General features: G+C 54.5%; 1 protein-coding gene across 1 annotated transcript in view; it reads left to right on the top strand.

The window, feature by feature from the left end:
* CDH22 (cadherin 22) overlaps positions 1–7292 on the top strand; it is a 67439-nt gene extending 60147 nt beyond the window's left edge. The window contains exons 10-11 of the mRNA XM_036069664.2: positions 2748–2999; positions 5925–7292. Coding sequence (XP_035925557.1) covers positions 2748–2999; positions 5925–6490 — 818 coding nt within the window. The 3' untranslated portion in view covers positions 6491–7292. The remainder of the gene's footprint in view (positions 1–2747; positions 3000–5924) is intronic.
* The last annotated feature ends 7938 nt before the right edge of the window (positions 7293–15230 follow it).

Below are 15230 nucleotides of genomic sequence, written 5' to 3'. Positions count from 1 at the left end.
CTTGACTCACTCGAGCCATCACCTTCCTCCCTCCAGTCACAAAGGACTGCTTTAGTTCCTTGAGCATATTATGCTTCTTCCAACCTCGAGGCCTTTGCATCGGCTGTCCCCTCTCCTTGAACTCATCATTCAGTACTAGGCAATAATACCACTTCTTCCAAGAAGATCTCCCTGACCTCTCTCAGACTAAGTCAGGTCCTCTGTTAGGTGCTCTTCCTGTACTTTTCCTTCTTAGCACTCACCATGGTTTGTAATTGTAGACTAAATTGTGGGTTTATTCAATTAATATTTGTCCCTCACATTAGAATATAAGCTCACACCCAGGAATATGGTTGGTTTAGCTCCCCACTGTTTTCTCCCTGCGACTAGGATGGTGCCTAGGACATAGTAGTTACTCAATAAAGATTTATTGGATGGCTGGGTGGAGGATGGATGGATGGATATGGGTGGATGGATGGACAGAGGATAGATGGATGGATGGATAGATGGATGGATGGATGGAGGATGGATGGGTGGATGAGGGATGGATGGTTGCATGGAACAGTGGTTGTAGGATGGATGGATGGATGGATGGATGGATGAGGGATGGATAGATGGATGATTTGATGGGTGGATGGGAAAAATAGCTATGTCACCAATTCACTGGATAAATTCAGACAAGTCACTTCTCTCTGAACCTCAACTTCCACACATATAAAATGGAAATAATGTCACAACTCTTGATGGTTGGGACAATTAAATATTACTATATATTTAAAGCATCCACACAGTCCTTGATGCCTAGAGAGCTTGTAGTCAGAGCAGAGGAGTCCCACATCATTCCCTTTTCCTCATCTTGCTCTTGAGTCTCCTTTCTTCCCCTTGGGAAGGCAGATATTTTCACAGCCGGGGTTGATTTACCCTTTGACAAGCAGCTGAAGCCAGAGCTTGAGGAGCTGACCTGGGACCACCAGTTACCCCAAAAGTTGCAGTTCATTCAAGTGTCATTCTTCGAGTCTGGCTCGGTGCCAGGGCAGAGACGGGCACACGCTAACCTAACGCCATGTGATAAGCACTGTAGCAGAAATGTGTGTGGCTCCTGCGTAGTCAGAGTGGGGAGGGGGAAGCCGAGAACGGAGGCCACAGGAAGGAGGTGACATTTAGCTGGAGCGTGACAGATGAGGAATTTGCCCAGCAGGAAGGTGGGGACGGTGTTCCCGCTAGCGGGAATGTGGTGAGGAGAGGCAGGGCAGCTTACACGGAGAGCAGGCCCGGGGTGCGGCGCAGGGGACATGGGGATGGGGCGCGACCGAAAGAACCGCCGGCATCTGTGGAGAATTTCCAGGGGCTGGGACCCATTCTAAGGGTTAGGCATGAATTTCACCATAATCCTCACCAATGTGCTACTATTTTCCTCAGTTACAGATGAGAAAACTGAGGTCCAGAGAAGCTAAGTGAGCTCCCAAGCGAGTAAATGTTCGACTCGGCATGATTTTTTTTTTTTTTAACATTTTAATGGAGATTTTCAAATGTGTGTAAAAGTAGATAGAATAATATCACAAAACCTCATGATACCATCACATGAGCTTCAACCCATGACCAATCTTGTTTGAGCTGGACCTCTAGTTCGCGTCACAGACGTGCTCAAGGTCACAAGTCAGCTCTTTTCTCCTGCATTGTGTCCACGACTGGGGGAGGCCCGGAACTGAACTGGGTTGACAGGGGCCACAGAGCTGGGGAAGGGACCCAGACTGCTGAAGTCTGAGGGCAGAGAGACTAGCCGGAAGGCTGTGAGGGCAGGAGAAGGACTCAGGAGGGGAGACTGGACGCCCCCCGCAGGAAGGCAGGGCCCCCTTGTGTGGAGCTGGCTGTGAAGGGTGGGGGTAGCAGCCAGCCCGGCTCAGAGTATGAGCCTCCACACTGGCATCAAAATGATGGAGGCTCAGGGGTGGCCTGACCCATACAGGAGAGGGTGGGAGAGGCAGGAAGGGCAGGGGAAAGTGGGCACCACCTGTCACCAAAGCCCATGCTCCGAGACCAGAGAGCCACCTGAGTCCTGCCTAGCATTCCCAGCAGCTGGCTGAAGTGGTGTCATGAGTATGACTTGTGTTAGTTCACTGTCCTCTCTGGTCGCACATGTAGAAAGGAGACCTTGGTGCACGCGGGTCCCCTCATCAGGCCCCAGAGGCCATGCCCCCAGCCCTGCAGGCTCAGCCTCTTAGACTCCCGACAGAAAGCTCCCTCAGCCAAAGCCAGATGCGAGAGAAGACATTCCCAGTCTTCTCCGTGACCCAGGACTTGTTTGGGGCCCAGTAAGCCACAACCCAAGGACCCCAGGACCCCAGAGTCAGGGTGCATCGGGTAGCTGGGGTAGAACAAAAGAAGGCCATTGAGATGAATGAGGGAAAAAAATTAACATAGCCGGGGACAGGACCTTGGCCCAGCTGGGGACAGAATCTTGGAAAAACTGGGGACAGGACCTTGGCACAGCTGGGGACAAAACCTTGGAATAGCTGAAAACAGAATCTTGAGACTGCTGGGAATAGCATCTTGTGACAGCTAAGGACAGAACTGTGGGCTACACGGCTGGGAGCAGGATCGTCAGGCAGCTGGGGGCAGAAGCTGCGGAGATCGGGGAGCAGATCCGTGGGTCACCCAGGAGGCAAGAGCTCGGGGCGGAGGGAGGCAAATCCCGAGGGGGCACCAGGAGGTGGCCGGGACAGGGGAGGCCGAGCCGCCTCACACACCACTCCCTCTTTCTGGAGCAGACAATACGGCCGCGGTGCACACACAGCACCTGGGCTTCAACCGGCAGGAGCAGGACGTGTTCTTCCTGCCCATCCTGGTGGTGGACAGCGGGCCGCCCACGCTGAGCAGCACGGGCACGCTCACCATCCGCATTTGCGGCTGTGACAGCTCGGGGACCATCCAGTCCTGCAACACCACAGCCTTCGTCATGGCCACTTCCCTGAGCCCCGGCGCCCTCATCGCGCTCCTGGTCTGCGTCCTCATCCTGGTCGGTGAGTCCGGCCAGAGCCACGCCCCCGCCCTGCTGGCCTTCACTCTGGGGCCCTGGATGTCCTTCCCGGGAACCCCCACGGGGGCCTCAGCTTCCCTCTCCCACCAGGAAGGGCGGCCCAAATGATGTCCGAGCTCTAGCGTGTGGGTCCCGTGACAAGTCTTCTAAGAACCGAGCAGCCCCACCACCAATTCCAGAAAATGTCAGCCCCACCTGAGACTCCTTGCATGTTGACCACCCTCTACGTTTTTAAAAACAAGCATATTATTTAAAAAATCTCTCATGTCCACCGTCCTTTTTTATGCTCCATGTAGGACTTTTGGTAAAGTCCTTCTAGTGAAAAAAGGCTCTTGTGTTCCTCACAACCATGTAGCCAGGTGTTTCATCCCCATTTTTCCGAGGAGGAAAGTGAGGCTTGCAGGGGTTAAGTGGTTTACATAAGGGTACATAGTCTTCCAACTTGAAATCAGGCCTCCTCACCTTGTGTTCCCTTTAACTACGCCACCTGCTATGAATCTCAGCTGGGGCAAAACCCCGGGGGCAGCTGGGGCAAAATCTTAAGACATTTGGGGAGGCAAAATCTACTCTGGTAGCAACCCCATCAGCAGCCAATGGAACCCACAAAGTGTCGCCAGTGAAGAGGTCAAGTTCTAGGAGCTAAGCTGGATTCCATGGGCCATAAATCCACCCCCCCCCCAACCCCGTCGCAGCAGAAAGGCCTCACCTCCGCTCTGGCTGCTGGACTTTAGCGACCAGCCAGAGCTCGGGGAACCCAAGAGTGGTCCAGATTGCAGATACCAGCTCTGCTCAGTTCCCTGGGAGATGTCAGCCACCTGCCCCCTGCCACTGGCGTGGTGGCCACTGCCCAGCCCACCGAGAACCTGCAAGTGGCCAAGCCGCAACTCCTTGGGTCCCTGCAGAGGCCCTGGGCGGTCTCCTCCTAGCTGCGAGGCCCGGGCCCCCCTTCTCTCCCCTCCCCAGCCCATGGCTCAGAAACCCTTTTTCCAGAGGGTGCACTTTACAGCGGTTTCATTTTCCGAGGCAGTGCAAACAAATTTCTGCCTAATTGCCCACAAACGAAGAAAGTGCACATCAGTGTTCTAAAGGTGACGGGCGGAATCGCTGATCAGGCCTGGCACATCTGTTGCCCACCGCCCGCACTCCCCACCATCTGCTCTCTCGGGCATCCCCCTCTGCAGCTCCCAGCCTCCGCTCCGAAAGCTGTCCATCCATCTATCCCACTTCTCTCCTGACACCTTCCCTCCCTCCGGACCTGTTCCCGGGCCCCACCCCCCTCCCTGTCATGTGCCACCTTGTTAGGTCGTGGGCTGGAACCCGGCCCCATGGCCCTAGCAGCTGGCTCTGGCCGCTGGCCCGGTTGCAGATGTTAGGAGCAACAAGAAGAATCCAGTGCCTGGCATGGTACCCAGCGTGCGTCTCTCCATCCACCCACTCACCTACCCATTTAATTCTCTCAATGGTTCATCAGCTCCTTATTTATCCATCCAGCGAGTCCCCCCCACAACCCCATGTGCTAAACTATTGCAGGCACTGGGATCCATCCACGAATAAAAAAACCCCACAAAGCCCTGAGTAACAGGAAAGTTAGGGTTGCCATCACGGAGATGGGGGAGACTGAGGGCAGGGAAGGGGGAAGATTATTTCAAGGTTAGACGTGTTCAGTGTGAGGACTTGGTCAGCCCAGAGGACTTGTTGAGGAAACTGGAAGGACGATCTAGATTTCAGGGGAGAAGTAAGTCCAAGCTGAAGGCTGAGATGTGGGCATGGTCAGCCTCGAAATGGACTGCAGGATAGCACCCACAGAGGGGTGTGGATAAGGCCCAAGGACCAAATCCAGGGACGGCTGATGTTAAGGGGTCAGACAGGCGAGGAGAAGCCTGTTTAGAAGGTGGAGAATGAGTGATCAGCGAGGCGGGAGGAGGAGAGAATGTGGAGTCCTGGAAGTCAAGCGCAGAAAGCAAAGAAGGAGCGGTGCTCTCATTCTTCATCCTTACACTCACCACGTCTCCATCCACTTCTTCAGTCAGTCATTCACTCAACAAGCACCCTTCAAGGGCTTACTGCCTGCCAGGCACCGAGCTAGGGGAACACTTCCTGGGGCCCCGAGGGGGAGTTTAGAGTGTGTGTTTGGGGTGGGGGAAGCTGTGGTTCACAAACCTGAGCTGCCTGGGCATCACCTGGAGGCTTCATCAAGACAGACTGCCAGTAGATCTAGGACAGGATCCGAGATGTCACATTTCTAGCAAGTTCCCAGGAGATGCCGCTGCTGGTAGTCCAGCAGCTGTGCTCTGAGAACCCGTGTGACAGAGGGAGAAACTCCTCACCAGGGGAGTTTGGAGGTGAAGGCACTGAACCTGACCTGGAGCTCTTGGGGGGGGGGGGGTGCCTCCTGCAGAGGACATCTTGACCTGAGACCCAAAGGGCTAAGAAGGTGCTCAGGACTTCTGGAATAGACAGAGGAGAGCGAGGGTAAAAGAGAAGTCAGGTTCAAGACATCTTTCATTCCCCCAGCCCCATCTGCCCCTCAACTGCCCCCTTTGCACCCCCCAGAGCCTAGAGACCTCTCAAGTTTTATCTCTTCATAGAGTTGAGGATGGAGACATCAGAGGTTGGGTCCGGCCCCCAACACCCATGAAATCTCTTAACACTGCCGTCAGTACTGCCACCGCAGCCCGGTGGTCTAGCCTCGATTTGCACACCTCCCAAGATGGGTAGCTCACTACCTACCCATCTAGCCAGTGCAGTTCTGACCGTAGGAAACGTCTTTTTGCACAGAAATCTAGGAAATTTGCACCAGCGGTTAGGCTGGGCCAGCATTGCTGTGTGTGAGAGGTGGGGGGTAGGGGTCCCCGGAATGTCCTAGGCAGGCCTCGGCCCTCACTTGCCCCTTCTGTCTCCCACACAGTGCTGGTGCTGCTGATCCTCACCCTCAGGCGCCACCACAAGAGCCACCTGAGCTCCGACGAGGACGAGGACATGCGGGACAACGTCATCAAATACAACGACGAGGGCGGCGGCGAGCAGGACACCGAGGCCTACGACATGTCGGCGCTGCGGAGCCTTTACGACTTCGGCGGCGAGCTCAAGGGCGGCGACGGGGGCGGCGGCGGCGGGGGCCCGAGCGGGAGCGGGGGCGCGGGCAGCCCCCCGCAGGCCCGCCTGCCCTCAGAGCGCCACTCGCTCCCGCAGGGGCCACCGAGCCCCGAGCCGGACTTCTCGGTGTTCAGGGACTTCATCAGCCGCAAGGTGGCGCTGGCGGACGGGGACCTGTCAGTGCCGCCCTACGACGCCTTCCAGACCTACGCCTTCGAGGGCGCGGACTCGCCGGCCGCCTCGCTCAGCTCGCTGCACAGCGGTTCTTCGGGCTCCGAGCAGGACTTCGCTTATCTCAGCGGCTGGGGCCCGCGCTTCCGGCCCCTGGCCGCGCTCTACGCGGGCCACCGCGCGGACGACGAGGCCCAGGCCTCCTAGCCTACCACCCGCCACCCCCCTCCTCGCCCTGCCGTCGGGGCGCGCCTCCCGGCCCACCCAGGGCCCGACGGGGCCCCAGGACGAAGCATTTCCCCGGCTCACCCCCTTCCCCAGCCCTCCCACCCTCCGAGGGCAGCCGGACAGGAGGGGGACTTGTAGGGGGATGGACTCCCCGACGCACCTCCCCACGCCTTGCCCCAGGGTGGGGTGATGCGTGGTGCAGCTTTCGCCCAGACGTGCTGGAATTACCAGCAACGTCATTAAAACTGCAATGGGACCGGGCACTGCGTGGCTCTTGGGATAGAGGGGGAGATGGCGCGGCGTTGCTGTGTGAAGGGGCGGGTTACCCACTCCCGGCTGGGGGAAGAACTCTGGAGGGAGGGTGCTGCTGAGGTGTCCCCCCCTCCCAGGTCTCCCCCATCGGAGTTAAGAGAGAAGGAAGGCTGTTCATTTACTAAGCGCCTACTGTGTGCTGGGACACTGTACAGAGACCATCTTAGTCGTCACGGAAACCATGAGGTGGGGCCCTGCAGGCAGCAGATGGAGAAGGCCATCCAGAGAAGTGGCTGTGGCCCGTCCAAGGACACCTAGCCAGAACAGTGGAGCCTCTGGTACTGACTTCCCAGCTGCCTGGCCTTGGGCAAGTTACCTCAATTCTCTGGGCCTCACTTCCCTCGTGTGTCACATGAGGCTCATAACAGAACCTACCTCGAAGAGTTGTGAGGACAAAAAGCAGTCATGTGTCATGTGGTTAGGACAGAGCCTGGCACATAGTAGGTGTTCAATAAATGTTAGCCTTTGATACTATGGTTATTTTTGTCATTATCAGAAGCCCGCCGGCCGGGCTCTCTCCCTCACCCAGTCGCTCTCCCCTTCTCCCAACATCTCCAACGGAGAAGGAAATGGCCCCAATTGTCAGCTCTGTTCCTGCCCAGAGTAGGAGATAGGGACATTCCCAGTGACTGTGGAGACTTCTGGAGTCTCAGGGGGGACTGGGAGAGGACCCCTGGCAGGGGTGCCAAGAGAGGACAAGCTGGGCAGCTCTGGGACTGGGGTGACGTGGGAGGGTTGGCAGCAGATGGAGGGGCCGGAAGCCACTGGGCATGATGGGGACCTTATCTGTTTGGTCTGGGAGCCCATCAGTCTCCCCGTCCATGGATCCTCCCCAAGTTAAGAACTTCAGGGTTAAGTTGTCTTCAAGAGCCTCCAGCTCTAAAACCCTTTGATGACAAGATATAAATCAGTTGTCCTCCCAGCCCACCCCTAAGTGAGTCATTCATTCCGCATTGATCAGCTGTGAATTCCCGCTCCTGCTAGCTGGGCAGCCTTCATCAAGGTCCTCAACTGCTGAAGCCTCAGTTTACTCATCTGTAAAATGGGGCTAATGATACTCCCTCCCTTAAAGGGTTGTTAAGAGGCTTCAAGGAGATAATGCATGTTAAGCTCTGATCCCAGTGCCTTCCTGACGCATTGAAAATGCTTAATGGATGCTCATTAGCTTTATTTTTATTTATTTACTTATTTATTTTTACTCTCCCAGGGATCATTCATTGATTCCCTCCACATTTGCCAAGGTCCACTGTGACAGATCCAGAGATGGTCATTATGCCCGAGTGCCTTACCTGTATTATTTCATCTAAATTAGATACTGTCAGCCCCACTTCACAGGTGAGGAAACTGAAGCCCAGAAGGTAGTAACGCACCTAACGTTAACACAGGTCGGAAGTACTTCCTGCCTTCCAGCAACTCAAGGCCCCAGAGGGCTGGGCGTGATGGGCAGAAGCAGCCAATAATAATGCACTTGATAAGAGTTGTAGCAGAACTAACAGAACAAGGTCCTGAAAACACTGAAGAAAGATTGAATAATTTATGGAGGGCTTCCCAGAGGAGGTGACTCCAGCTGCATCTTGAAGAATGAGATGTATGAGATGACCAAGCAAGCAAGAGCATTCCATGCAGAGAGAAAAGCATCTGCAAAGGCAGGGGGAGGGGAGAGGCCAGAAGCCTGTGGTGGCTTTAGGGACCGTGTGTGGTCCCAGGGGCTGGATCACTGGGTGGAGCAATGGTGAGATGTGAGGCAGGGAAGGCTGGTTGGAGGCAGGTGGAGAAAGAACTCGAAGGCCAAGCCAAGGAACTGGATGCTTTGCTGCACTTGAGCACGTATCCTGATGGCAGGTATATGGGCCGAGCAAGGTAGTCCCAAATGGGGTGACATTAGGACCCTCATCCCGTGTAGGACGCTTGGTCCATGTTCCTGTATCTATCGCTTCTACAAGTGGGCATGGTAACTCGGGGACCCTTGGGGAGACATGTGGTCCCCTCTCTCATTGCATGTGCTCAGCTGTCACATACAGAATCCCAGTGACATTTCTCAGATTGGTTTTTGCTCTCTCCATTGTAGAGGGGAAACAGATCCAGAGGAGTAAAGTGACTGGCTCAAGGTCACCCAGCTGGTCTAGGACAGAGCTGGGACAACACAGGACCCCTAATTCCAAGTCTCTGTTCTTTCCACATATGCCGGTTGCCTTGACAGATTCTGCCCCTGCAGAGAAGGAGGGTACAGTCAGTTTACCTGTCCAGAGGGACGTACAAACGTGGAGTCACAAGCATCCTTGAACATCTTCCAAATCGCTCACATGGGGAGTGACTTTCCCAAGGTCACACAGAGTTAAGATCCTGCCAGAAATAAAGAATATTATTCATCTAGATTCACCTTCTGAGCCTCTGGCTCTATACCATTTACCAGCTGTGTGACTTTGGACATGTTATTTACCTTCTCTGTGCTTCTGTTTTCTTATCCATAAAGTGCACATACTCAGAACATCTACTCCATAAGGTGCTCATGAGGATCAAATGCAGTAATGACCGCTGATACCTGATACTTCCGGAGCATCTCCCATGTGCCAGGCACTGCTGCAAGCATATCACGTGAACTAACTCATCTAATCCCACAACCACCCAATAAGTACCCTCATTTTATGGGTGAGGAACTGAGGCACAAAAAGGTTGAGTCCCTTGCCTGAGATCAAATAGCTGATAAAGAGAGATGCCAGGATTTCACCGAGGTGCTCTGGCGCTCGGCCCCTCCCACATCAGCAGCACACACGGTGGGGGGCGCACAGGAAGCGCCGGACACGTGGCCCGGGCGCATCTGATGTTGCCGTCTGTGCCCCAGAGAGCTCGTTCTCCGCTCACTGCTGCGTTGTCCGACCTGTGCGAGTCCTCAGCCTCCTCACGATTTCTTCTCGTTCTGGAGTGGGCCGTGGAGGGAAAGGCCATGCTCCCTCAGTCCCCTCTGCTTCCAACTCCTGTGTCCCCACAGGGCCCTGAGCCAGCCCAAGAGCGAAATCCAGTGAGTCCAGCCCCCGTACTGGGCTCCACCAGGTGTCCACGAACGCCAAGGATGGCAAGCATTTTGTGGGCAACTGTTCTGAGGGTCTGGGGTCACAGAGAAGGGTCTTGTAGTGGAGTACACAGCCTTTGGCCATCTGTCTCTTTCGTTCCCACCAAATTCCCCCAGGAGCTCCAAATCCTCTCCCTGTGCCGAGCAGAGAGCACGGCCTCCCCAGACTCTCCCAGCTCCGGGCTCTAATTGGCCACACCCAACTCTATCAAGGCGCTCAGAAAGCAATGAGCCTTCCATTTACCATGTCTGCCCTCTTTTCAAAGCCTCCGGGAAAATGAAAAGAATTCCCCTTTACTGTCATTGTCTCTGTCACCGTCATCATCACGGGATAAAGGAGGATTCAGGGTCATGAGCAAGAATTGGCCTATAATGGGCCAGGAATTTGAGAGCAGGGGGTATTAATGACAGCGACAACGCCGATGGTAACGGTGACTGCACACTTCCCTAGCCCTTGCTGCATGCCAGGCGCTGTTCTAAGCCCTGCATGTAATCATCACCAGCACGGGTAAAACCCATGGAGGGTGGACTCTATGTTTACTCTGTTTAGCTCTTTACATAAGTTGCATTGTTCAATTTTAAGCAGGTACACGATTCTCCCTATTTTACAGATGAGGGATCCAGGGCTCACAGACGAGGAGAGTCTTGCTCGAGGGCACGGAGATTGTAAGGGTGGGCCATTGCACACACACACCCCACGAGTTCACACAGGACCAGGACGACTCAGGTTCTGAGCAGAGTTTGGGGTGGAGGGGGTGTGGGGAGAGGAGCGGCTGGGGAGAGGGGAGGCACGGCAGACAGATGGCCAAGCTGGGGAGCAAGGTGGCGGTGGGGCTGCCGTGCACGCCCAGGTCCGCGTCTCCGGCGTGTACCGCGGTGCGTGTGTCTGCATGTGGCTGTGGGCACGCGCCGGGGAAGGGGGAGGCCGGCGCCGAGCACCCAGGTCAAGAACTAACCTCCCACTTCCTGATTCAGGCAGCCGAGAGAGCCAGCTGCTGTCATAGGGGCCAGCTAAGCGCCCGCATCCGTCAGCCAGCCGTCAGCATGGCCCACCCCCGGGTCACGAATCAGCGGCTCCACTTACCTCCTGCCAGCAAGTGCTCTCGGGGCCAGCTCTGTCCCTGGCCGCGGAGCCTTTGGAAAATGTAACCCTGTCAGCCCTCACTCTGAGGGCAGAGGGTTTACGCTTCAGTGTGTGCACATGGGCGCACGAGCACGTGGGTGTCTGCACGTGTGGACCCTCAGACGTGCTCCCACCCGGGTGCACAGTGCGGACCCATGCCTGCTCACGGCCGTGCACACAGAGCACATCTGCAGCTCTGCACGTGTGCTCACGCGCCCGCGCACTCCACGGGGGCTGCAGGCCAGCTCTCACGGGTGCACTCACATTGGTACACAAAGCATACACGTACCTTCCATGGGTGTGTTCTCTTACATGCGTGTGTGTGTGTGTCCGCTGATACGCTTCCAATGTCCCATGCAAGCATGCACTCGTACACATTCATGACGCTCCCATGTGGTTACCCGGTACGTATATGTGTCTCCCCTCAGTTGGGCTTGTGCACACAAACTCCTAGCCCCAGGCACACATTCATACTGCCATTTGCACATTTGCATGCTTGCATGGGAAAGCATGTGTAGCCTCAGGAGCAGTCAGTTACAAACTCTAAATTCCAGGGCATAATGCCTATAGACCTGTTTGAACACGTGAGCACTTGAGTCTGTGAGTACAAAATAAACATGATCACTCACAAACATCTAAACAACAAGGCATCCTCCAACAAGCGTTCAGAACTACACGAAGCAGGGGCGCCTGGGTGGCTCAGTCGGTTAAGCATCCAACTCTTGGTATCAACTCAGGTCATGATCTCAGGGTCATGGGATCGAGCCCCACATCGGGCTCTGCGTGGAGCATGGGACCTTCTTGGAATTCTCTCTCTCTCTCTCTCCCTCTGCCCCTCCCCTCTCTCTTTCTCTCTCTCTCTCTCAAAAAAAAAGAAAAAGAAAAGCAAAACAACGATATATACCCCCCCACATCTGCCTGCCTACATGTGTGTACCTCCACTTCCGGACTGCAGTCCGCAGTCACCTAAGCATCTCTAGCCACGTGTACCTTCAGGCAGGCCCATCATGGTTCACACGCAGCCACGCCACATGAGCCTGGCTCCACACACAAGCACGCACACACACAAACCTGTGCCTCTGAAGTCCATCTCCCACGCGTGCATGGGGTCAGAACCCTGGCACGCGGGTGCACACAGCCCCCCCTAGGGTGCAGCCTGCCCTGGTCCCAGATTGTCAGGTGTGCTGGGGACAGCAGGAATAGTGCCCACACACAGAAATCGCCACTCATGCAGAATCGCATCTGCCGCAAACTTCTCATCTGCTGTGCAAATGATGATTAAATGTTATTGTGCAAGAGAAACCGGCAAGGAGGGATTCATTAGCTTTATTGTCAGGAAGGACTCCGTGGGCTCCAGCGCCCAACTCCAAGGCTGGCTTAACCCCCTGTGTGCTGGGCGCCGCCATGCTCACAAAGAATGAAAGCCCAGGAGATGAATCCCAGCTCTGGGCCCACGTGAGCCAGCCGGGGTACAGAGAGCACTGGGGAAAGAGTCGTGAGTCCAGGTGGCCACTCCAACCTCGTTGCTTGGACTTACTTCATTCATCAAATAATCTCTCACCCCATGTCACAGGAACACGGAAACACGGGGGCCATGGTCCCTCCTGAATTCACAGGGCTTCTTGGATGGAGAATTGCTTCCAGGCCAATGGAACAACTTAAGCAAGGACTGGAAGGCTTGGAAACACAGTAGCAGGGCTTGTCCAGGAAACACTGGGCTGGGCAGGGCAGATGGAGGGCAGATTGTGAGGGGCCCAGAAAAACCCTTCCCAAGAGTTTAGGCCTTTTCAGGAGAACAGTGGAGAACCACGAAAGGGACTTAGGGCTGACAGATAAAATACAGTGTGCCCAGTTCAATGTGGATTTCAGATAAATACCAAATAATTATTTTAGCATTAATATGTTCTAAATATTGCACAGGACACACTTAAACTAAAACACTTAGTCATTGTTTATCTGAAATTCACATTGAACTGGGAATCTTGTATTTTTATTTGCCATATCTGGCAAATCTATATATGGATTAGCATCTTAGACAGATCCCCCTGGCTGCTGTGTCCAAGGTAGATTGGAGGGTGAGAGAAGAGAGAGGGAGACCTGTGAAGAGGTGAGGAGGTCACAGTCTCACTTTCCTCTTTAATCAAAGAACCCCACATTTTCAGCTGGGCACATGGCCACTATCACAAGGACCACATTTCCTGGCCTCCATCACAGTGATGTATTGTGTGGACTGACTTGCAGCCAATACAATCCAAGTAGAATTGTCACATGGCACTTCTGGGACACCTTCTCCAAAGACTGTTGACCAATGTTTTTTGCCTTTTTTTCCTGCTTATCCTCCTTTCTGCTGGGTGAATACAGCTGAGATGGCTGGAGCTCAAGCAGCTACCTTGGGCCATGAGGACAAAGGCTGTACCCTATGGATGGCCAAACAATGAACTAGAAGGAGACTTAGTTCCTTTCAACTTCATGGGGCCACAACACTAGCCCTGAACTGCCCCCACCCATACCTGGATTCCCTGAGAAATAAATTTCCAATCGTTGGGGGGTGCCTGGGTGGCTCAGATGGTTAAGCGTCTGCCTTCAGCTCAGGTCATGATCCCGGGGTCCTGGGATCGAGCCCCGCATCGGGCTCCCTGCTCGGCGGGAAGCCTGCTTCTCCCCCTCCCACTCCCCCTGCTTGTGTTCCCTCTCTCGCTGTGTCTCTCTCTGTCAAATAAATAAATAAAATCTTAAAAAAAAAAAAAAATTTCCATCGTTGGAGTCACTGTTATTTTGTTTTTCTGTCCCGAGCAGCCAAGTGTAATTCTAGCAGGTACAAGTAACTGACACAGGAATCTCAGCGAGAGATATTGAGGCCTAATCTGGGCCAGCAACAGTGGATTCGAGAAATATTTAAGAGGAAGACCCATCAGGAGTAGGGTGGGTGTATAGGGATGGGGGTAGAGAAGGTCCAAGGTCAAAGGGTATAGAAGGTATCCAGGCTTGAGGGATAAGGACAGTGGAGCTCGTAATGGGCCAGGGAACTCAGGAGAAGCCTATGATCCAGGATCTTGGGAAGTCAGTGTGGTTTGGGTATGTTGATTTTGAGGGGCCTACAGGCCATGTGCACTAGATGTGGAAATTCAGGGCTGGAGCTCAGGAAAGAGGAGGGGCTCACGAGCTTTGCTGGTCACCCTCATCTACAGGATAGCTAGAGTCCTAAGAACAAGGGAGGCCTGAGCAGAATGCAGAGTCATGGGATCAGAGGGTCCAGGTGAACTCTGAGAAAGCATCAGGTGTGGGTGGAAGGAGAAGAGCCATTTTGACCTCAGTTTCTCCAACTGTAAAATGGGGGCAGGGGAGAAGGGTAACCTAACTGACCCCTAAAGTCCCTTCCCAATCTAACATTCAAGAATCCTAAGGTGTGATCTTAGACCATTTATTTCCCCTCCCTGTGATCAGGTTCTCCTTTGGAAAATGGGGCTAAAAATAGTACTTACCTCACAGGGTTGTTTGGAGGACAAAGTGACCCACACTCGTGCCCAGCTCAGCCCCAGGATAAAGAGCAAAACAAACGACAGCTATCAGGACATGGACGAGAGGCTTCATGTGGGTGAGTGAGCAGTGGGGTTGAGTCCTCTTCCCACTCCAAGCCCAGAAAGAGGCCGCAAGCCTGGAGTCCTTCACTGAGACCTCTAGTGGGCACCTGCTATATGTAGAACACAGAGCCAGGTGGGGCAGAGGGAAAAAAATGGGGAGACGATGTGCTCACCCCTGGAAAGGTGAAAAAGCCCAGCCTTGCCAGGAGAGGTTGGAGGAAGCTAAGATCCCGGGACAGGAGAGGGGTTGGGAGAGGGGCAGAGGTAGGGTTATCTAACCCAGAAGAAGGGCCGATAAACTGAGGCTTTGGGGCTGAGGGCTCCAAGCTGGATCCCGCTGGGCAGAATGAAGATGTGCTGGCCAGCTGAGGACCACAGAGAAACCTGTGAAATGGGTCTTCTGGGAGCAGAAGAGGCCGGAAGGAGAAGCTCTTTTAACCTTACAGGTCCCCCGCCTCCGCTTGGTAGGGCAGCTGCAACAAAGCACCAGAAGCCGAGTAGTCTAAACAAGCGGGCTTTATTATTCCACAGTCCTGGAGGCAGGAAGACTGAAATGCAGGTGTCAGCAGAGTTGGTTCCTTTGGAGGGCTGGGAGGGAAGGTCTGTGAGAGTCAGGCCTCTCTCCCCACTTCC

This window comes from Halichoerus grypus, chromosome 10, assembly GCF_964656455.1.
Source record: "Halichoerus grypus chromosome 10, mHalGry1.hap1.1, whole genome shotgun sequence".
NCBI classification, from domain to species: Eukaryota; Metazoa; Chordata; class Mammalia; order Carnivora; family Phocidae; genus Halichoerus; species Halichoerus grypus.
Note: the sequence above shows the minus strand (reverse complement) of the source record. Positions and strands in the feature narration are given on the sequence as shown.